Source organism: Capricornis sumatraensis, chromosome 3 (genome assembly GCF_032405125.1).
Source record: "Capricornis sumatraensis isolate serow.1 chromosome 3, serow.2, whole genome shotgun sequence".
NCBI lineage: Eukaryota > Metazoa > Chordata > Mammalia > Artiodactyla > Bovidae > Capricornis > Capricornis sumatraensis.
The window spans coordinates 23600377-23625297 of record NC_091071.1 but is presented as its reverse complement, the minus strand read 5'-3'; the positions used below and the strand labels follow the sequence as shown (position 1 = coordinate 23625297).

Sequence of the window (24921 nt, the reverse complement as noted above, 5' to 3'; positions counted from 1 at the left end):
GCATCTTAGGAGAGGCTTCTCATTATCCTGTTTATGATTCAAGGTGTATAAAATTACCAATTTATTAATTTGCCTGAAGGGCCAGAAGACTCTGGCATGAGTAGCCCTCTCTCCCTGCTAACAGACCTACATAAGACAAAATTAAGCCAGACGTTTGTTTAGCGGACAAAACAAGTAACTTTCATAATTTAATTTATTGGCACTGGGGTTTGAAAGCTCAGTTCATCCACCTCATCTTATTATACCCATCATCCTTTCAAGCAATAAGTGTTTATTGGTCAATTGCTATGTTTTAGGAGCTGTGGAGTTTATGATCCAGTGGGAGAGAGAGTCAGGAGTCAAGTCAACACAGAGTTGATAAGTGTGACAAGTGCCATCAAGAAAATAGCACAAGAGCCACTGTAATGTATGAGGGGTACTGACTGAGAGAAGGTCAGGCGCATAATTTAAGCTGAAACTGAGGGATGAGTCAGCCAGAGGGAGAAGGTATGGGTGATGGGAGCATTCATTCTAAGCAAATGGAAAAGCTCTACAAAGGTCCTGAGGCAAGAAATAATTTGTAGATTTGAGAAAATGAAAACAGTGCAGTGTGAATATAGGTACTGGCTAGGGGCCACCTCATCCCAGGGACTACAATATGTAAAATCCCTTAACAGAGACTTCTCCTCTAGACAGGCTTAGATGAGTACTATCAGGATTTGCCCTAGTAAGTCTCCTTTTTCTATGTTCTGTGGCTGCAATATCCCTTTCTGAAACCAATTCTATATTAATATGTTATATATAAGGGTATGGCTTAATCTTGCTGCTCTGTGAATCATATGTCTGTTTATATTGACTATGAATATCTCTATTCTATTTTATATTGAGTTTACAGTTTAGCTCTTGGAAGGCAATCTATTTTCCTTATTTCCAAGTTCTTAGATATGCCTATAGTCTCCAGGGCCAACAACAAACTCACCATATTTTCGTTTTCAAACTTTTGCATACGTATTGTAGGTCAAATTCCAACAGAAATCTCAGTATATAATCATTAAAAAAATAGTAATTGCCAAGAATATGTTAAGTGCCATTTACCACAAAAATCTACTATCCCACTTCAGTCTCTTGAAGAAGTTTATATAATACTTGTGGTCCCTCCGGAATTATAATAAACATTCACTCATTTTGAAAGATTGTTGCTGAGCTGTGAAGACGCTGGGATTCTTGGCCTCTGGAGGAGAGGAATTCATTCGGGGCCAGTGACGAGGCTTGATCGCTCAGAGCTTTTGTGTAATAAAGTTTTATTAAATGAGGAAAAACAAATAAATAAATAAATTTTTAAAAAAGTATAAAAGAGATAAAGCTTCTGACATAGACATCAGAAGGGGGCAGAAAGAATGCCCCCCCCCCCCCCGCTAGCCTTTAGCAAGCTGCTAATTAGAGAAAGCAGATATTCTAAAATTCAGAGAGGTACCAGGTCCCTCACCCACACATGTATTTTAAGATAACATTGGTACCTGGTGAGTCATCCCGGGCCATAAAATGATTGACATGAATCTTGAAGAAAGACAGTTTTCCAAGTAAATATAGTTTTATTAACATAGATTAGGAGAACAATGTATGAGTAAAACATACAGGTTTGTTGAGCCCTTATCGTTATGAATCTTAATCGAACTGACTTGAAGAAAGACAGAGTCCAGGGTGAATACATAGTTCATTAACATAGCTTAAGACAAACATTTCCATAAGAAAAAATGCATTGGCTAGCTCAAGATTTGAGAAAAGTTAAGTTCAGGTGGAGTCAGGCGTCATCATGGCAACACAGAATTTTAAGTGAAACCTCCTTTTAATTTTGTATAAAGATGGGAAAAAATGTGACATTGTTTGTTTCCTCCTGCCGCTTACAAAAGAGAGAAAATATGTCTGACACTTGCAGCCTATTTCCTCTGTTTGGAGACCCCTGGGCTTCCTGCCTGTTACTCTCTCAATTTGCTCATTTTATCATCACAAGAGCCTTATGATTAGGAAGAGAAAATCTCATTTTATAAACAGAGAAGGGAAAGCTTTCATAGTTGGGGAAAAAGGAACATTAAGTCATTTGCCCAAAGGCATTCAGAAACTCAGTGTAGAGCCCAGTGTACCCTCTAGAATTTTCTAGAAGTTTTTATAAAATTTGAAAATAAGAACAGCTTTTAAAAAATCAACTGTATCTCAATAAATTAAAAAAAAATCATCTAGATGTGGTAATTCAACATCATGGTAGTGTGAGATGTTTCCTTTTTCTCTCTCCTTCAATTTGCAACAAGTAAAACATATATAACTCTACAAAGGTCCTCTGCACAACACACCAGGATACCAGAGAGATCCACACATCTGTACATCTGAAGGTGGATGGAATGGTACATAGGAGGCGGAATCAAGGGAACAAGGTGAAGGAGTGCCCATAATCCTGGCTCTCCGACCACAGTGGATGAACACACATCTGAGAAAGAACTCAGTGGTAGCTGGGGAGGTGGTGTACACAACTCTAGCTTCCCAGTGGCAGCAGTACCTGCAGCTAAAGGGAACCAGGCAGCAGCAGCAGGGCCTGCAACCCCAGCCCTACCAGCTACAGCGGTGCCTAAGGCTCCAACACCCCTGCACAAGGCAGCAGTGCCTGCAAACCTGACAACCCCAATAACCCCAGATGTAGCAGAGGTGCCTGCCATCATGGTGCATCCAGTGGTGACATGAGCAACAACAGCAACACTTCCAGCAGAAGGCACCAAAGACTCCAAAGGCACAAGCAGTGACAATGAGGGCTCCAGGCACACCCCTGACAGGTAATAGGGTGGAAAATACTGATTCCGTAGTACTGTCAGAGGCTGGTCAGGTTAGGGAAAATAAAGACTCGTGTTGTAGTGCCACCTGCTGGAAAAAAAAGAAGGTCCTCTAATTACCAATGTATTGAATTTTTAGAATCAAAGTAAACAAATCTTCCCAGGTGGCCCCTAGAAGTAAAGAATCTGCCTGCCAATTCAGGAGACACAAAAGATGCTGATTCAGTTCCTGGGTCAGGAAGATCCCCTGGAGTAGGAAATGGCAACCAACAGTATTCTTGCCTAGAAAATTCCATGGACAGAGGAGCCCAGTAGGCTACTGTTCATGGAGTTGCAAAGAGTGTGATATGTTTGAGCACACACACACACAACAATCTTACCTAATAAGAAAGATATTCACTCCTTCAAATGTGTGGGCAGAGGTACAAGATATATCAAGCACTGTGAAAAACCACAGTAATAAGGTATCACAAAAAGAAAGTGACACTTCTCCAGAAACCAAACTTAAACTCATAGAAGATTGCAATCAGATAGAGAATTCAAAATAGCTGTCAATAAGCACAAGAAAACTCAGAAAGTCATTTCAATGAGCTCAGGAATAAAATAGAATAAAAACAGAAGGGATATTTTACCAAAAGGTTGGATCTCTAAAAGAGATACAAACAGAATTTCTAGAGCCAAAGAACTCAATCAATGATATAAATAATGCAATAGAAAGCACTGGAAACAGAGCAGACCATAAAGAAGAAAAAATTAGCAAGCATGACTTCAGAAGTCTAGAAATGATCCAGACCAGAAAGGATAACTAAGTTTTATTTTTTCTTTTTATGCAGAATTTCTAAGAGATCTATTGATTCCATTAGGAAAGGCAACATAAGGAGGCTTCTGCAGAAAAACTAAAGCTGAGGGAGTTCATCACCTCTGAGCGACTTCACTTTACTTCACAGCTGCCTTACAGGAAATGTTGAGGGCTTCTTGAAGATGGCAGAGTAAGAGTACATGGCAGTAATATCCTCCATGAACATATCAAAAAAACTAATTGGAAACTGGCAGAAGGACTTCTATACAACCAAGGCTATAAGAAAGATGCACATATAAAAGGGTAGGATGGGAATAAAAGTGATTGAGCTGGGACCTGTGCCACTGGGAGGGAACTTAGAGGAAAAAGGAGATTTCTTGGGTGGACACCTGCCTTAGGGAGTGAGTAGGTCAAGTCACAGACTGGTCATCTCAGCCCTGGGGACCCATGTGGAGGAGGCAATACCCACTAGCTGCTTGGAGAACTATTGGTACAGATAGAAAGGCTGGAGAAGCTTAGATTCCTCTCGTGAGGAGCACACAGATGCTGGTTTGTCCCTGGGCAGGGCAGAGAGAGGTTTGCCCTAGGGGTTACCAGGTTTTCTGAGACCACCTCACTGTGCACCCCAGTCCAAGATGACCAGTTCCTGCTCATTCCACACCACAGCATGGAACTAGATATAGGGTAACCACAACCCAGGAAAAGACATGACAATAAGCTGCATCTAAGTGGAGCCCCAGACACCTACATAGACAGAACACTGGACCTCTAGACACACGAGCCCTACTTCCTTTATCACTTCCCACCTTTGGGGCAAAGGTCCTGGTGTAGGAAGAAGGAAAACACACATTCAAATGGAACAGTGCCAGTTCCAAATGGCCAACAGACACATGAAAAGATACACAGCATTAGTAATTATTAGAAAACTATAATACAAAACTACTAGATATAACCTCATACCTATCAGAATGTCTATCATCAAAAAGCCTACAGATAACAAATGGAGAGGATGTAGAGAAAAGGGAACCCTTGTACACTGTTAGTGGGAGCTCAGATTGGTGCAGCCACAGTATTGAGGTTCCTCAAAAACTAAAAATAGAACTATCAGGTGACCCAGCAATTCCATTCCCAGGTAAATATCTGGAAAAAATGAAAACACTAATTCAGAAAAAAGATACATGCACCCTAATGTTAATAGCAACACAATTTACAAAGTCATGGAAGACATGGAAGCAACCCAAGTGCCCACCAATAGATAACTGGATAAAGAAGATGTGAGATATATAATGGAATATTATTCAGTCATTAAAAAGAATAAAATTTTGCTATTTGCAGCAACATAGATGGAGCTAGAGAATATTATGCTTAGTGAAATAAGTCAGACAGAGAAAAACAAATACTATATGTTATCACTTATATGTGGAATCTAAAATAACACAAATGAATGTGTATGCAAAATAGTAACAGATTCATAGATATATAAAACAGAGTGGAGGGGAAAGAAACACTACAGTGTATAAAATACACAAGCTATAAGGATATACTGTATAGCACAAGGAATAATAGCCACTATCTGTAATAACATAAAGGAGTATAATCTGCAAAAATACTGAACCATTTTGCTGTACACATGAAACTAATGTAATATTGTAAATTAACTAAACTTTAATTTAAGAAAGAAATGCTGAAAGGCTCTTCTACCAAAAACAAAAAGGCAGAAGTACACAAAACCTTGAGGAAGGTAATAGAATCAGAAAATGGCAACTGTACATCAGAATAGATTGTTAAACAATTATAGCATAAAGGTTAATGGGGGAAAGAAATAAAAAATAACTATAGTTACTTCAATTTGATAATGAACTCACAACACAAAAAGATAATTTTGAAACAACAAAATAATTTGAGACAACAGAAAAATAAAAGGGGAAGAGAGAAAGGAGAGAAACTATAACTAAATGAAGAGAAAGTGAAAGTGAAAATCTCTCGGTCATGTCTGACTCTTTGCAACCCTATGGACTATACAGTCCATGGAATTCTCCAGGCCAGCATACTGGAGTGGGTAGCCTATCCCTTTCTCCAGCAGATCTTCCTGACCCAGGGATCAAACCAGGGTCTCTACCAACTGAGCTATCAGGGAAACCCCCAAGTGAAGATGATGTTATTGGTAGTAAAAGGACTATTGAGATATAGTACAACCAGAAAACAAAGATAAAATGGCACTACTAAATCCTCATTTATCAATAATTACCCTAAATGTAGATTCATGGGTAAAAACCTTAAAAAAACTTTTAATTAAAAGAATTAAGTTAAAAAAAAAAAGAGTAGCTGGATGGATTAAAAATAAACCCCAACGCTATACCTCCTCCAGGAAACTTCTCTCAGCTCTAAGGTAAAAAACAGCCTCAAATTGAAAGGATGTTAGATGATACTTCAAGCAAATGGCAGCCAAAAAAAAGTGGGTGTAGTCATACTCATATCAGAGAAAATAGACTTTCAAGCCAAAAGATATAAAGCCAGAAGAGATAAAGGTGGACATCACATAATGATAAAGGGAACAATCCCTCAAGAAGATACAAATAATTGATATCTATCTATGTATCTATATATCTGTATCTATTTGTCTGTCTATCTATCTATATACATACACATGTAACACAGGAGTAGCAAAACATATAAAGACCTACATGGAGAAACTGACAGGAGCATAATAATGGAAGGGTACTTTAATGCCTCACTTACATCAATGGACAGATCATTCAGACAGAGTGTCAGTAAGAAAACATTGACTTTAAATGAAACATCAGACCAGATAAACTTAATAGATTTATATGAATATAGCATAACTCATCCAGTGCAACAAAATACACATTTTTCTAAAGTGCACATGGGACATTCTCCAGGATAGATCACATGTTAGGTCACAAAGCAAGTCTCAATACAATCAAGGAAATTAAAACCATATTAAGCATCTTTTCTGACCACAATAAAATGAAACTAGAAATCAACTATAGGAAGTCTGGAAAAATCACATATATGTGAAGACTAAACAACATGCAATTTAAAAACTATTGGCTCAATGAAGAAATCAAAGGAGAAAATTTAAAATACCTAAAGACAAAAGAAAAGAAAAAGATGATATGCCAAAATCTATGGGATGCAGCAAAAGCTGTACTAAGAGTGAGTCATCTAGGCCTACCTCAAGAAACAAGAAAAGCCTCAAATAATTTAAACCTCATACCTAAAGGAGCTAGGAAAAAAGAAAGAAAACAAGCCCAAAATCTGTATGAGAAAGGGAATGATAATTAAATGATGATAAAAGTTAGAGCAGAGATAAATGAAATAGAGACTTAGAAGACAATGGAAAAGATCAATGCGACTAGTTCATTGATCAAAAGATCAATGCAAAGAGCTGGTTCTTTGAAAGGATAACCATGACAAATCTTTAGCTAGACTCACCAAAAAAATAGAGAGAAGGCTCAGATAAATAAAATGAGAAACAAAAGAGGATAGATTACAATGGATACAATAGAAATACAAAGGATTATAAGTCTACTATGAAGTCTACTACTATACACCAACAAATTAAACAACCTAAAATAAATGAATAAATCCCTGCTGCTGCTGCTGCTGCTAAGTTGCTTCAGTCGTGTCTGACTCTGTGCGACCCCAGAGACGACAGCCCACCAGGCTCCCCCGTCCCTGGGATTCTCCAGGCAAGAACACTGGAATGGGTTGCCATTTCCTTCTCCAATGCATGAAAGTGAAAAGTGAAAGTGAAGTCACTCAGTCGTGCCCGACTCTAGCGACCCCATGGACTACAGCCCACCAGGCTCCTCCATCCATGGGATTTTCCAGGCAAGAGTACTGGAGTGGGGTGCCATTGCCTTCTAGAATCCTACAATCTTCCAAGACTAAAGCATGAAGATATAGAAAATCTGAATTGACTGATTACTAGCAAGGAGATTGAAACATTAATAGAAAATCTTCCCCCAAATAAAGTCCTCCAGCAGACAGCTTCACAGGTGAATTCTATCACACATTGAGATTTAGTAGCTATCCTTCTCAAACTATGGCTTCCCAGGAGGCACTAGTGGTAAAGAACCTGCCTGCAAATGCAGGAGACTTAAAAGACGCAGGTTTGATTCATGGGTTGGGAAGATCTCTGGGAGGAGGGCATGGAAACCCACTCCAGTATTCTTGCCTAGAGAACCCCATGGACAGAGGAGCCTGGCAGGCTACAGTTCATAGGGTTGCAAAGAGTTGGACATGACTGAAGCAACTTAGCACACACACATGCACTTTTCAAACTATTTCAAAAATATTGAAAAGGAGGGACTGCTTCCCTAACTCATTTTACAAGGCCATCATTACCCTGATTACAAAATCAAACAATGAAAACACACAAAAAGAAAATTATAGGCCAATGTCTCTGATGAATATACATGCAAAAATCCTCAACAAAACATTAGCAAACCAAATACAAAAATGCATTAAAAGGATCACACACCAGGATCAAGTGGGATTTATTCCAGGTATGCAAGGATGATTCACATCTGCAAATAAATCAATGTAATACACCACATTAACAAAGTGAAGAATAAAAATCATATAATTGAGAATTTCCAGGCAATCCAGTAGTTTGGACTCTACTTGCTCACTGCCAAGAGCCTAGGTTCAATCCTTGGTCAGGAAACTAAGATCCCATAAGCCACAGGGCACAGCCAAAACAAAAGTAAAAAAAAAAAATCATATGATCATGTCAATAGATGCAGATGCAGGAAAAGCACTTGATAAAATTCAAAACTCATTTATGATAAAAACTCTCAAAAAGGGGATAGAACAAATGTACCGCAAAAGGCCATTTATGACCGACCCACAGCTAACATAATTCTGGTGAAAAACTGAAAGCTATCCCTCTAAGATCATGAACAAGACAAGAGTACCCAGTCTTACCACTCTTACTCAACATAGTGCTAAAACTCCTAGTGACAACAATTAGGCAAAAAAAGAAATAAAACACATCTAAATTGGAAAGAAAGAAGTAAAACTGTCATTTGTAGATGACATGATTTTGTATATTGAAAACCCTAGAGATTCAAACGAATGAAACTAGACCATTATCTTACACCATTCATAAAAAATTAACTCAAAATGGATTAAAGACATGAATGTAAAAACTAAAACCATAAAACTCCTAGAAGAAAACATAGACAGTATGCTTGTTGACATTTTTCTTAGCAACATCTTTCTGGATATGTCTCCTCAGGCAAGGGAAGCAAAAGCTAAATTAAACAAATGAGGTTACATCAAAATAAAAAGCTCTGCACTGCAAAGAAAACCATCAACAAAACAAAAAAGAAAACCTACCAAATGGGAGATGTTTGCAAATCATATCTGATAAAAGGTTAATATCCAAAATATATTAACTCATGGAACTTCCCTGGTGGTCTATTGAAGGACTCTGTGTTTCCATTACAGGGGGCAGGGGTTTGATCCCTGGTTGGGGAACTAACACCCCATGTGCCACACAGCATGGCCAAAACCACACACACATCCCAGAAAAAGTTAACTCATGAAACTCAACAACAAACAATCCAATTGAAAAATGGGCAGAGGATCTGAATAGACATTTTTCCAAAGAATATATATGATGTTCAACACCTGTATGAAAAGATGTTCATCAGCGTGAATTATCAGGTAATTGCAAATCAAAACCACCATATCACTTCACATCTATTAGAATGACTATTGTCAAAAAAACAAGGAATAACAAATGTTGGAGAGGATGTGAAGAAAAAGGAACACTCATACACTGTTGGTGAGACTGCAAATTGGTGCAGTCACTGTGGAAAACAGTATGCAAATTCTTAAAAAAATTTAGAACTACCATATGATCCAAATATTCCAGTTCTGGTTATTAACCAAAAGAACATAAAAACACTAATTTTAGACATAAAAGACACACATACCTCTATTTTCATTGCAACATATGGAAACAACGCATGAATCCATCAACAGATGAATGAATATAGGATATAGGGAATGTTTTATACACACACACAGACACAAACAATGAAATACTCAGTTCAGTTCAGTCACTCAGTCACGTCCAACTCTGCGACCTGATGAATCGCAGCACACCAGGCCTCCTTGTCCATCACCAACTCCCGGAGTTCACTCAAACTCACGTCCATCGAGTCGGTGATGCCATCCAGCCATCTCATCCTCTGTCGTCCCCTTTTCCTTCTGTCCCCAATCCCTCCCAGCATCAGAGTCTTTTCCAATGAGTCAACTCTTCTCATGAGGTGGCCAAAATACTGGAGTTTAACCTTTAGAATCGTTCCTTCCAAAGAACACCCAGGTCTGATCTCCTTTAGGATGGACTGGTTGGATCACCTTGCAGTCCAAGGGACTCTCAAGAGTCTTCTCCAACATCACAGTTCAAAAGCATCAATTCTTTGGTGCTCAGCTTTCTTCACAATCCAACTCTCACATCCATACATGATCACTGGAAAAACCATAGCCTTGACTAGATGGACCTTTGTTGGCAAAGTAATGTCTCTACTTTTGAATATGCTATCTAGGTTGGTCATAACCTTCCTTCCAAGGAGTAAGTGTCTTTTAATTTCATGGCTGCAATCACCATCTGCAGTGATTTTGGAGCCCCCAAAATAAAGTGTGACACTGTTTCCACTGTTTCCCCATCTATTTCCCATGAAGTGATGGGACTGGATGCTATGATCTTTGTTTTCTGAATGGAATACTACTCAGCCATAAAAAGGAATGAAATCTTGCCCTTGAAACAACATTGATGGACACTGAAGGTCCATAAGCCAAAGTTGTGAAATAAGGCAGACAAAAAAGACAAATATAATATGGTTTCACTCATATGTAGAATATAAAACAAATAACAAAACAAAATAAACAAAAATAAAATAACAAAAACAAACTCAGAGAACAAAATAGTGGTTACAAAGGGCAAGGGGTTTGGGGTGGGAGAAATGGGTAGAGGAGGTAAGACGAGCATGGAAACTAGTCTTTGGTTATAAGTTAAATTAGAATGTTGTCAATTTATAAGTCAAATTATAAGTAAATTTACAATTATTAGTCAAATTATAATTTTGAAGTCAAAATGTGCACACAAAACATATGTGATAAATCAATGTTACTGGAATTTTAAAAAATCATCTAATTCACTATCTCAAACCTTGATGTGCATATGAATCACTGGGTTCTTGTTAAAATGCAGATTCTGATCCAAGAAGCCTGGGAGAATGCTGAGATTCTGCATTTCTAACAAGTTCCCAAGTGATGTGGATGCTGCTATTTCAGGGAACACCCTTCAGTTCACTACAGTCCCTCAGTTGTGTACAACTCTTTGCAACCCCATGGACTGCAGCATGCCAGGATTCTCCGTCCATCACCAACACCCAGAGCTTGTTCAACTTATGTCCATCGAGTCGGTGATGCAATCCAACCATTTCATCCTGTCATCCACTTCTCCTCCTGCCTTCAATCTTTTCCAGCATCAGGGTCTTTTGAAATGAGCCAATTCTTTGCATCAGGTAGCCAAAGTATTGGAGTTTCAGCTTCAGCACTAGTCCTTTCAGTGAATATTCAGGACTGACTTCCTTTAGGAATGACTAGTTAGATTTCCTTGCAGTCCAAGGGACTCTCAAGAGTCTTCTCCAACATCACAGTTTAAAAGCATCAATTCTTTGGCCTTCAGCTCTCTTCATAGTCCAACTCACACGTCCAAACATGACTACTGGAAAAAACCATAGCTTTGACTTGGATAGACCTTTGTCGGCAAAGTAATGGCTCTATTTTTGAATACACTGTTTAGGTTGGTCATAACTTTTCTTCCAAGGAGCAATCTTTGGATTTCATGGCTGCAGTCATCGTCCACATTGATTTTAGAGCCCGATAAAATAAAATCTGTCACTGTTTCCGTTGTTTCCCCATCTATTTGCCATGAAGTGATAGGACCAGATCCACGATCTTAGTTTTTTGAATGCTGAGTTTTAAGCCAGCTTTTTCATGCTCCTCTTTCATTTTCATCAAGAGGCTCTTTAGTTCCTCTTCACTTTCTGCCATAAGAGTGATATCATCTGCATATCCGAAGTTATTAATATTTCTCCTGGAAATCTTCATTCCAGCTTGTGCTTCATCCAGCCCTTCATTTTACATGATGTACTCTGTATATAAGTTAAATAAGCAGGGTGACAATATATAGCTTTGAAGTACTCCTTACCCAATTTGGAATCAGTCTGTTGTTCCATGTCTGGTTCTGTTACTTCTTGACCTGCATACAGATTTCTCAGGAGGCAGGTCAGGTGATCCGGTATGCGAGACAGCAAAAGAGACACAGATGTAAAGAACAGTCTTTTGGACTTTGTGGGAGAGAGTGAGGGTGGGATGATTTGGGAGAATGGCATTGAAACAATGTATATTATCATATGTGAAATGAATCACCAGTCCAGGTTCAATGCATGATACAGGGTGCTTGGGGCTGGTGCACTGGGATGACAGAGGGATGGGATGGGGAGGGAGGTGGGAGGGGGGTTCAGGATGGGGAACACATGTACACCCGTGGTGGATTCATGTCAATGTATGGCAAAACCAATGCAATATTGTAAAGTAATTAGCCTCCAATTAAAATATAAATTTATATTAAAAAAAAAGAATTTTCCACAGTTTGTGGTGATCCATACAGTCAAAGGTTTTGGCATAGTCAATAACACAGAAGTAGATGTTTTTCTGGAATTCTCTTGCTTTTTCGATGATCCAACAGGTTTTGGCAATTTGATCTCTGGTTCTTCTGCCTTTTCTAAATCCAGCTTGAACATCTGGAAGTTCATAGTTTACATACTACTGAAGCCTGGCTTGGAAAATTTTGAACATTACTTTGCTAGTGTGTGAGATGAGTGCAATTGTGCAGCAGTTTGAACATTCTTTTACATTGCCTTTCTTTGGGACTGGAATGAAAACTGACCTTTTCCAGTCCTGTGGCCACTGCTGAGTTTTCCAAATTTGCTGGCATATTGAGTGCAGCACTTTTACAGCATCATCTTTCAGGATCTGAAATAGCTCAACTGGAATTCCATCACCTCCATTAGCTTTGTTGTAGTGATGTTTCCTAAGACCCACTTGACTTTACATTCCAGGATGTCTGGCTTTAGGCAAGCAATCACACCATTGTGGTAATGTGGGTCATGAAGATCTTTTTTGTATAGTTCTCCTGTGTATTCCTGCCACCTCCTCTTAATATCTCTAGCTTCTGTTAAGTCCATTCTGTTTCTATACTTTTATGCCCATCTTTGCATGAAATGTTCCTTTGGTATCTCTAATTTTCTTGAAGAGATCTCTAGTCTTTCTCATTCTATTGTTTTCTTCTGTTTCTTTGCACTGATCACCGAGGAAGGCTTTCTTATCTCTCCTTCCTATTCTTTGGAACTCTGTATTCAAATGAGTTTAAGTTTCCTTTTCTTTTTGCCTTTAGCTTCTCTTCTTTTCTCAGCTACTTGTAAGGCCTCCTCAGATAGCCATTTTGCCTTTTTACATTTCTTTTTCTTGGGAATGGTCTTGATCACTGCCTCCTGTACAATGTCATGTACCTCCGTCCATAGTTCTGCAGGCACTCTATCAGATCTAATCCACTGAACTGATTTGTCACTTCCACTGTATAATTGCTAAGGGATTTGACTTAGGTCATATGTGAATGGACTTAGCAACAACATATGTGAATGGTCCAGTGTTTTTCGCTTCTTCCTGAATTTAAGTCTGAATTTTGCAATAAGGAGTTCATGCTCTGAGCCACAGTCAGCTTCTGGTCTTGTTTTTGTTGACTGTATAGAAATTCTCCATCTTTGGCTGCAAAGAATATAATCAATCTGATTTCGGTATCGACTATCTGGTGAAGTCCGTGTGTAGAGTCGTTTCTTGTGTTGTTGGAAGAAGGTGTTCGCTATGACCAGTGCATTGTCTTGGCAAAACTGTTAGCCTTTGCCCTGCTTCATTCTGTTCTCCTAGGCCAAACTTTTCTGTTACTCCAGGTATCTCTTGACTTCCTACTTTTGCATTCTAGTCCCCATTGATGAAATGGCATTTTTTTTTTGGTGTTAGTTCTAGAAGTTCTTGTAGGTCTTCACAGAAGCATTCAGCTTCAGCTTCTTTGGCATCAGTGTTCGGGGAACAGACTTGGATTACTGGGATATTGAATGGTTTGCCTGGGAAACAAACAGAGATCATCTGTCGTTTTTGAGATTGCACCCAAGCTCTGCGTTTCAGACTCTTTTGGTGACTCTGAGGGCTACTCCATTTCTTCTAAGAGATTCTTGCCCACAGTAGTAGATATAATGGTCCTATGAATTAAATTCACCTATTCCAGTCCATTTTAGTTCAGCGATTCCTAAAATGTGGACGTTCGCTCTTGCCATCTCCTGTTTGACCACTTCCAATTTACCTCATTAAAAAACTTAACTCATTTAATCCTTAATAATCCTATAAAGAAGGTAGTGTTATTATAATCCCCATTCTAAAGATGCAGAATCCGAGACTCTCAGAGGTGAAGTAGTCTTGTTCAAGACCAAGCTTTAAGAGTATCTTAAAGGACACAGTCTTGACCACTGCACTGTACCTTACTGTACCTTACAGTATAGTTTATAGCAGATGGGACTAGAAGCACAGAAAAGATGAATGCCTCAATCCTTCTCTTTGGAAAGAAGGTATAAAATTAATGTATGTTTTAAGAGGCCCTTTGGCCACCTGATGCGAAGAGCTGACTCTCTGGAAAAGACCCTGATGCTGGATAAAAATGAGGACAAGAGAAGAAGGGGGAGACAGAGGATGAGAAGTTGGATGGCATCACTGACTCAGTGGACATAACGTTTGAGCAATTTCAGGGAGATAGTGATGGACAGAAAACCCTGGTGTGCTGCAGTTTATGGGGTCACAAAGAGTTGGACACGACTTAGCAACAGAACAACAACAAAAGATGCACTGAACCAAGGTGGTTAAATTACAGTTTAAGTCAGGGTGCAGTGTTCAGTCCATCCACTGCCCCTGCTACTTCAGTGATTCAGGCAAATTATTTATAGGGTGGACTAAGAATGCTACCTGCCATATCAGGAAACAAAGGATGTTATGGCCATCAAGCCATCAGCTACTACAGCTGCCTCCAGTGATGAGCCCTGAGGGAACTCAGGTTGAGAAAGAACAGATTAGCCATAGATAGTTAAATTAATGCTTTTGAAGTGTGGTGTTGGAGAAGACTCTTGAGAGTCCCTTGGACTGCAAGGAGATCCAACCAGTCCATTCTGAAGGAGATCAACCCTGGGATTTCTTTGGAGGGAATGATGCTGAAGCTGAAACTCCAGTACTTTGGCCACCTCGTGTGAAGAGTTGACTCATTGGAAAAGACTCTGATGCTGGGAGGGATTGGGGGCAGTAGGAGAAAGGGACGACCAAGGATGAGATGGCTGGATGGCATCACGGACTCGATGGACATGAGTCTGAGTGAACTCCGGGAGATGGTGATGAACAGGGAGGCCTGGCGTGCTGCGATTCATGGGGTCGCAAAGAGTCGGACACGACTGAGCGACTGAACTGAACTGAGTTAAGGTGCATATCAAAGGAATGAGATCAGTGAGCCTAGACTCTTACATCTTCCGGTACATAGAAAAGCACTAAATTGATTAACTTGCCATGTCTGGCTTTTAATTAACAGTAATCTTTTGATGTTCCAACTACCTGGCTTTTGTTGCAAAACCCCTGTATATTCTGGCTTCTCCCTTCACCCTTCAGAGCAGTCCCTCAGAGCTATCTGAGAAAGCCCTCAGAAAGTCGTCCCAATAAAACATAATTCTCAACTTTTATGTTGTGTATTTTCTAGTTAACAATAACATTTGTGTTTTAGGTAGAGATTAAATGTTAAAATATGCAAACACTTACACAGCACCTGACACTCAAAGTACTCAATAAATCAGAGGTTAAAGCATCTGCTTCCAATGCGGGAGACCTGGGTTCGATCCCTGGGTTGGGAAGATTCCCCTGGAGAAGGAAATGGCAATCCACTCCAGTATTCTTGCCTGGAGAATCCCATGGATGGAGAAGCCTAGTAGGTTACAGTCCACAGGGTCACAAAGAGTCGGACACGACTGAGCAACTTCACCTTCACCTTTATTATTTTTCAATTCAAAACCCTCTTCAAGTTAAATGTTATGAATGGTCTCCAAATAGAAAATAATTATCCAGGATTTAACATCCTTTCATGTTAGATCAAAAGGGTCCTAGACTTTGAGATTCCTTTAAAGGCAAAAGTATAGTAATGAAAGGAAGACAAGTAGATATCCTGCCTGGAAAATCAACTAACTCACCCTGAGAAACACTGAATATACATGGGTTATCTATACTACCTTAATTAACATGATGAAGGAAATCCTTTCTAAATACTTTATTTTCTTCTCTTTTAGGGACAGTTCTAATTCCAGGAACCACTCAGATGACCCAAAAAGACATCCTCTACCGACTACAATCTTCAAAAGCAAAGTGCATTATTACCAATGAAGTTTTAGCTCCAGCAGTTGATGCTGTTGCATCTAAATGTGAAAATCTGCACTCCAAACTAATTGTGTCTCAGAGCCCCAGAGAGGGTTGGGAGAACTTAAAGGAGATGATGAAGTGAGTAACCATAATTGTTGTAGAACAGCTTTCCAAAAAGAAACACAACATTGATAAGATAGTCAACCCTGGATTAACCAGAAAAATGAAAATTAAAATAATAGACAAAGGGAACAACTGGTGATTATAGTGCAAAGCTCTGAGGCAAGGAACTGGTGGTGTTTTTCATAGGTTGGGATCTCAAGGAAGCACACTGTAAGACAGACATTAGTTGTGTAAGTTTATTAAGAAGTTACCTTAGGACCAATACTGTGAAGGAAAGGGAACAATGTGGGATTGGGCAGCAGTTGAAATTTATCATCCATGTACTTCAAAAAAGCCATCAGTCAACCTACAGAGATCACTGTAGTTTGGATAGCCCTTCAAAGCTATGTCCAGCTAAAGCAAGAGATCCAATGCTAATCAGTAACTGGATACAAACTGTCTTTAGAAGGAGGCAAGACCTTGAGCAAGGCAACTATCTTCAGCCAAGGTAATATCTAAAGAGGGATCTTAGCACATGAAGGGAAGCATGTCTTAAAATTCTGCAGCAGGATCTAGGAGGTGCATCACAGCATCAACCACGGAGCAATTATCATCTCCCATAGGAACTAATCAGAATCAATCCTTCTGTGGGTGCTGTATTATTCCCTTGCTGACAGTGACATTTCTATCAGGTTATAGTAGGAAGAATACTTAATAGATGCAATTAATAAAACTATTACACAGATATTCAAGCCCCGCTATGGGGTGCTTCTAGGGGTCACTTGGAACTCTTTGTCAAGTATTGGTTATCTTAGCTTTAGGGTGGTAGCAAATTCCCTCTCTGGAATGAGCTTCCTACCTTTACTCAATGATTTTGGAGCAAGTTTGCAACTAGGGACTTGTTCTTTGTCATTGTTTAGTTGCTAAGTTGTGTCCGACTCTTTGTGATATCATGGACTGTAGCCCACTGGGACTTGTTCTGACTCTTCTAAAATAGCTAACATTTATTGTGTGCATACATGCTACATTGTTCAGTTGTGTCCCACTCTTTGAGACCCCATGGACTGTAGCCCACCATGCTCCTCTGTTCATGGAATTTTCTAAGGAAGAATACTGAAATTGCCATTTCCTATTCCAGGGGATCTTCCCAACCCAGGGATTGAACCCATGTCTCTTGTGTCTCCTGTATTGGAAGGCGGATTCTCTATTGAGTTCTTACCAAAGGCCAAATTCTGTTCTAATAAAAATAGTGTTATAATTGTATAATATCTAACACTTATATGGCACTGATTATGTGCCAAAAACTGCACTTCAGATATATTGGGTTGCCCAAAAAGTTCATTAGATTTTTTCAATAAGATATTATGGAAAACCTCAAACAAACTTTTTGGCCAACTCAATATTAACTCATTTAAATATCACAACAAACTATGGGGTAGGAACTGTTAAATATACAGATGCTCATGTTCAGTCGCTTCAGTCATATCCAACTGTCTGCAACACTATGGATGGGATTTTCTGGGCAAGAATACTGGAGTGGGGTTGCCATTCCCTCCTCCGGAGGTTTTTCCTGACCCAAGGATCAAACCCACATCTTCTGCATTGCAGGTGGATTCTCTGGTTAGACAGATAAATAAGGTCAAATGTTAGGATCTGGCAGAACTGGGTTTCACACTCAGGCAGTCTAGCTTCTAAGCCCACACTACTATCTGCTAGGTTTACTGCTTCTGAGAGATTGGTACAATAAACCTACCTTAGGTTTCATGAGCAATAATATCTGTGATAGAAGTGATAAGTACACAGTTATAGGTACTAGCTTTATAACAAAAAAATTATAGAATCATAGCCTAAACATTTGGTTTAGCTATGTTAGGATTTAAAAATAGAAATAGTTTTCATAGCTGCATATTTCTGATTCATTCATTTTCAGCTCAATATTTCCTAATAAAATTCTGTATGATTCTTAGACACTCAAATGTACAGAGTTTACTTCCTCTCAGCTGCCCTGATGTATGACATATATAAAAGCCCAATTATCCTTTGGAACAAAAATGTTTTCTTTCTTTAACTGAAACCCTTCCTTCCCTAAGTGGATACTTAGATCCTATTCAGTCTTTTTGCTTACTATATTCAGAACTATGTAGACTCTCTTGTGGGAAACAGAAAAACCATCCTTTTGAGGGGTCAGCAAATGGTTTTTTACAAAAGGGATGGATAGTAAATATATAGGATTTGCAGGCCATGTAGTCTCTATCATACCTACTAACTGTCATAGTGTAGAAAGCAGTCATAGGCAATATGTAAAAGAATGGACACAGTTGTGTTGCAATAAAACTTTATCTGTGAAAACAAAAGACAGGCCATGTTTGGCCCATAGGCCTGTAGTTTAATGATCCCTGCCTTATACCATTACCCATGACTTCTATTAACATACTCATTTTTTAAAAATTACATTTTACCTCACATATACATGATTAGAAGATCATAGAATACTCATTCTGTAGAAGGTATGATAAAATTCTTGAGTTTTTTTGGTAATGCTTTCACTCTTCACTACACAGTAAAAAGCTATGAAGTCAACCTGTTATAAATGGGCTATTGATGGCAAAGTTTAGCTTGTTTCCAGAAAGCACCTTAAAAGATGGAGTGAGATGGCTTTTACCTTGGAATTCAACCTAAGTCCCTGCAGCTTAATCAATGAGATGAAGAGGTCTGAGTAAATCCTTTTGTGTGGTAACAGTCTATGATACTGTGTTTAATGTATACAATCACTGTAATTCTTCCTTCATAGACATGCCAGTGACAACCACACCTGTGTGAAGACAAAACACAATGAGATGATGGCCATTTTCTTTACCAGTGGAACAAGCGGTTATCCTAAAATGACTGGACACACCCACAGCAGTTTTGGTTTAGGATTATCTATAAATGGAAGGTATTTTCACAGAACTGTAGTTTGAAGTGTCAATGCTACAAAAATGACGATTCCTTTATTTGTATTTTAAATGTTTCTATATATATATATAGTTGTCTATATATATGTATCTCAAGTGTGTGTGTGTATATATATATATATATATTTATATTTATATATTAAATGTATATATGTTGTTGTTGTTCAGTTGCTAAGTCGTGTCCAACTTTTTGCGACCCCACGAACTGCAGGACACCATGCTTCCCTGTCCTTCACTATCTCCCAGAGTTTGCTCAGACTCATGTCCATTGAGTTGGTGATGCTATGTAGCCATCTCATCCTCTTCTGCCCTCTTCTCCTTTTGCCTTCAATCTTTCCCAGCATCAGGGTGTTCTCCAGTGAGCCTGCTCTTCGTATCAGGTGGGCAGAGTATTGGAGCTTCAGGTTTAGCATAAGTCCTTCCAATGAATATTCAGGGTTGATTTCCTTTAGAATTGACTGGTTTGATCTCCCTGCTGTCCAAGAGTCTCTCAAGAGTCTTCTCCAGCACCACAGTTTGAAACCATCAATTCTATGGTGCTCTGCATTCCTTATGGTCCAGCTCTCACATCCATACATGACTACTGGAAAAACAATAGCCTTGATACAGACTTTTGTCAGCAAAGTGATGTCTTCTCTTTTACTGTGCTGTCTAGCTTTGAAATGGCTTTCCTTCCAAGGAGCAAGTGTCTTTTAATTTCATGGCTGCAGTCACTGTCCACAGTGATTTTGGAGCCCAAGAAAAGAAAATCTGTCACTGCTTCCACTTTTCTCCCTTCTAAGTGATGGGACCGGATGCCATGATCCTAATTTTTTAAATGTTGAGTTTTAAGCCAGCTTTTTCACTCTCCTCTTTCATCCTCATCAAGAGGTTCTTTAGTTCCTCTTCACTTTCTGCCATTAGTGTGGTTTCATTTACATACCTGAGGTTGATGATATTTCTCCAGACATTCTTGATTCCAGTTTGTGATTCATCCAGCCTGGCATTTCTGATGATGTACTCTGCATATAAGGCAAATAAGCAGGGTGACAATATACAGCCTTGTTGTGTTCCTTTCCCAATTTTGAACCAGTCAGTTGTTCCAAATAAAGTTCTAAATGTTGCTTCTTGACCTACATACAGGTTTCTCAAGAGACAGGTAATGTGGTCTGGTATCCCATCTCTTCAAGAATTCCAGTTTGTTGTATGTATCAAGTTGATTCTTTGTACAGTTAGTGGCTCAGACAGCAAAGAATCCACCTGCAATGTGGGAGACCTGGGTTCAATCCCTGGGTCGGGAAGATCCCCTGGAGAATGAAATGACAACCTACTCAAGTATTCTTGTCAGGAGAATCCCAAGGACAGAAGAGCCTGGCAGACTACAGTCCATGGAGTCGCAAAGATTCAGACATGACTAAGCACAGCACAGAAAATACAGTCAGCAAAAACAAGACTGGGAGCTGACTGTGGCTCAGATCATGAACTCCTTATTGCCAAATTTAGACTTAAATTGAAGGAAGTATGGAAAACCACTAGACCATTTACATATGACCTAAATCAAATCCCTTACGATTATACAGTGGAATTGGCAAATAGATTCAAGGGATTAGATCTGAAAGACAGAGTGCCTGAAGAACTACGGACAGAGGTTCATGACATTGTACAGGAGGCAGTGATCAAGACCATCTCCCAAAAAGAGAAATGCAAAAAGACAAAATGGTTGTCTGAGGAGGCCTTAAAAATAGCTGAGAAAAGAAGAGAAGCTAAAGGCAAAAAGAAAAGGTAAGCTATACCCATCTGGACGCAGAGTTCCAAGGAATAGCAAGGAGAGATAAGAAAGCCTTCCTCAGTGATCAATGCAAAGAAATAGAGGAAAAAAACAGAATTGGGAAGACTAGAGATCTCTTCAAGAAAATTAGAGATACCAAAGGAACATTTCATGCAAAGATGGGCACAAAAGTACAGAAATAGTATGGACCTAACAGAAGCAGAAGATATTAAGAAGAGGCGGTAAGAATACACAGAAGAACTATACAAAAAAGATCTTCATGACTCAGATAACCACAATGGAGTGATCACTCATCTAGAGCCAGACATCCTGGAATGCAAAGTCAAGTGGGCCTTAGAAAGCATCACTACGAACAAAGCTAGTGGAGGTGATGGAATTCCAGTGGAGCTATTTCAAATCCTGAAAGATGATGCTGTGAAAGTGCTGCACTCAATAGGCCAACAAATTTGGAAAACTCAGCAGTGGCCACAGGACTGGAAAAGGTCAGTTTTCATTCAATCCCAAAGAAAGGCAGTGCCAAAGAATGTTCAAACTACTGCACAACTGCACTCATCTCACACACTAGCAGAGTAATGCTCAAAATTCTCCAAGCCTAGCTTCAACAATATGTAGATCAAGAACTTCCAGATGTTCAAGCTGGATTTAGAAAAGGCAGAGGAACAAGAGATCAAATTGCCACCATCCGCTGGAACATCAAAAAAGCAAGAGAGCTCCAGAAAAACATATACTTCTGCTTTATTGACTATGTCAAAGCTTTTGACCGCATGGATCACCACAAACTGTGGAAAATTCTTAAAGAGATCAGAATACTAGACCACCTTACCTGCCTCCTGAGAAATCTGTATGCAGGTCAAGAAGCAACAGTTAGAACCAGACATGGAACAACAGACTGGTTCCCAATTTGGAAAGGAGTACATCAAGGCTGTATATTGTCACCCTGCTTATTTAACTTATATGAAGAGTACATCATGTGAAATGCTGGGCTGGATGAAGCACAAGCTGAGATCAAGATTGTTGGGAGAAATATCAATAAAATCAAATACACAGATGTCACCACCTTATGGCAGAAAGTGAAGAACTAAACAGACTCTTAATGAAAGTGAAAGAGGAGAGTGAAAAAGTTGGCTTAAAGCTCAACATTCAAAAAACTAAGATCATGACATCTGGTCCCATCACTTCATGGCAAATCGATGGGGAAACAATGGAAACAGTGACAGACTTTATTTTCTTGGGCTCCAAAATCACTGCAGATGGTGACTGTAGCCGTGAAATCAAAAGATGCTTGCTCCTTGGGAAATAAGCTATGGCCAACATAGATAGCATATTGAAAAGCAGAGACATTACTTTGCCAACAAAGGTCCATCTTGTCAAGGTTATGGTTTTTCCAGTAGTCATGTATGGATGTGAGAGTTGGACTATAAAGAAAGCTGAGTGCCAAAGAATTAATGCTTTTGAAATGTGGAGTTGGAGAAGACTCTTTGAGAGTCCTTTGGACTGCAAAGAGATAAAACCAGTCAATTCTGAAGGAAAACAGTCCTGAATATTATTGGAAGGACTGATGTTGAAGCTGAAACTCCAATACTTTGGCCACCTGATTTGAAGAATTGAATCACTGGAAAAGACCCCAATGATGGGAAAGATTGGGGGCAGGAGGAGAAGGGGATGACAGAGGAATCGAAGCTCGGATGAAATCACTGACTTGATGGACATGAATTTGAGCAAGCTCCAGGAGTTGGTGATGGACAGAGAAGCCTGGCATGCTACAGGCTATGGGGTTGGAAAGTGTTGGACACGACTGGGTGACTAAACTGAACTGATTCTTTGTTTACCTAGGTTCTGGCTGGATTTGACCCCTTTGGATGTCATGTGGAATACCTCTGACACAGGCTGGGCAAAATCTGCATGGAGTAGTGTTTTTTCTCCATGGATCCAGGGAGCATGTGTATTTGCACATTATTTGCCACGGTTTGAGCCAACTTCCATCTTGCAAGTAAGGCGGAGCACAAGAGGTCAATATTTAGAAGTGAATTAGCACTATCACTGACAGGACTAGTGAATAAAGTAACTTGTAGAAATCAGAGTAGATAATGTTATTTAAGGTATTCCACAATGGAAAATCAATAAGCCTGAAAAGATATACAGAGGAAAGCTGTGAGAGTGTTTGTGTGTGTGTGAAAGTCGCTCATTCGATTCTGACTCTTTGCGAGTCCATGCACTGTATTATACAGTCTATGGAATTCTCCAGGCCAGAATATTGGAGTGAGTAGCCTTTCCCTTCTCCAGGGGACCTTCCGAACCCAGGGATCGAACCCAGGTCTCCCGCATTGCAGGCGGATTCTTTACTAGCTGAGCCAAAAGGCAAGCCCATGAGAGTGTTTACATTAGAATAAATAATGTTCCAAGTTTTATTATGTCTAGCATAGGTATTTAAGCACTTATTAAAAATTGTGTAAGACCACTTCTTCTAAATTGCAGACACTTTCCAAGTTTCCCATCACAGTCTTCTGTTCAGCACCAACTGCATATAGAATGCTTGTACAGAATGATAAGGCCAGGTAAGCAAAGTTGGTAAATGGGCACTTATGGGCAGAGAGGAAAGGAGGAGGAATATACAAAATAAAAGATCTCTCTGCCTAAAAACATATCTCCAGATCAGCAGGTATGGTATTTAGTAATCTTTTCTCTTCCTCGTCCTTCTTGCTTATATTCTGTACATGATAACTTCTATATCCAGTTCCCTCAAGCAGAGAGAGGAAAAACAGTTCAAGCCACATGTATAGCTCTGAGCCCAGTGTTTATCCTTTGTCTGTTACATGAGCTGAGAAAATACCCGTCACCCTTATTCAAAACCCTATCCCAGCAAACAGGAAAGAAAATGAATGTCTTTTACTTTATTACTGATTCCATTTGAAAGTATTACTTGGTCACTACTTTTAAATTGATTTTATTTAATTTTTAAGTAGGAAACAATTCACATGACATAAAATTCAATAGGTATGTAAGAATATATAGTGAAAAGTCTTCCTCCACACCTTGTCTTCAGCCTTAGTTCTCCCTCTCCCTGAGATTTATGCAGGCACAAGCCAATATGCATATGTTCTCTCCCAACTCTTTTAAAATGAGACATGATATGCACACAGTTCTGCCCCTTCTTTTCTTCGCCTACAATACATCCTGAAACTGTGCTGTCCAATTTGGTAACCGTTAGCTGCATATAGTTATTTACATTTTAATTAAATTAAAATTCAGTTCCAAACTATAATTAATAATACTGTATTACATATTCAAAGTTGCTAAGACAGTAGTCTTGTAACTATGTAGGGTAACAGATGTTAACTAGACTTGTGCAATCATTTCACCATATGTACAAATATCAAATCAAGACATTATAAACCAAAAACTAAGTAACATTATAAGTCAATTATATTTCAGTGAAAAAAAATTCAGTGCCTTGGTTACACTAGTCATGTTTCAAGTGCTCAATAGTCACACAGGACTAGAGGATATAACAGTGGACAGCTCAGTAGAGAAATTTCTGTCATAACAAAAAATTCCATTGGATAGTACAACCCAGGAGCATCTTCATTCCTTCTATTTTTTTTTAAACAACTGTATAGTGTTCTATTGTATAAATGCTCCACAGTCAATTTAACCAATTGGAAGCTTTTTATCACTGATTTAACATAATATTTTGTGGTACCTTCCCTAGGGATGGCATGGTCTTTCTCTGCAAAAAGTCATGCCACCCCCAATCCTCCCCCAACCCTCCGCCCTCCATCAATAAAATGGAGAAAAAGAAAAAAAAACAAAACTTGGTGTTTGGGAGTCATTTCATGATAAAATTGTTTATTTTGTACCAGAGAGGAAACTTAGGGGAAAAACTAAAACATTTTGTACTGAAATTTCACTAGAAATAATCCTAATTTTCATTTTTATCCATTTTCCTCCTAAATTTAA

The 24921-nt window shown here is 39.1% G+C and overlaps 1 protein-coding gene across 3 annotated transcripts in view; it reads left to right on the top strand.

The window, feature by feature from the left end:
• Positions 1-24921, top strand: part of ACSM3 (acyl-CoA synthetase medium chain family member 3) — a 62049-nt gene that overhangs the window by 20895 nt on the left and 16233 nt on the right. For all 3 annotated transcript variants that reach the window (XM_068969073.1, XM_068969072.1, XM_068969071.1), the window contains exons 4-7: positions 16071-16278; positions 19034-19177; positions 22798-22954; positions 23440-23519. In XM_068969073.1, the coding sequence (XP_068825174.1) occupies positions 16071-16278; positions 19034-19177; positions 22798-22954; positions 23440-23519 (589 nt within the window). The remainder of the gene's footprint in view (positions 1-16070; positions 16279-19033; positions 19178-22797; positions 22955-23439; positions 23520-24921) is intronic.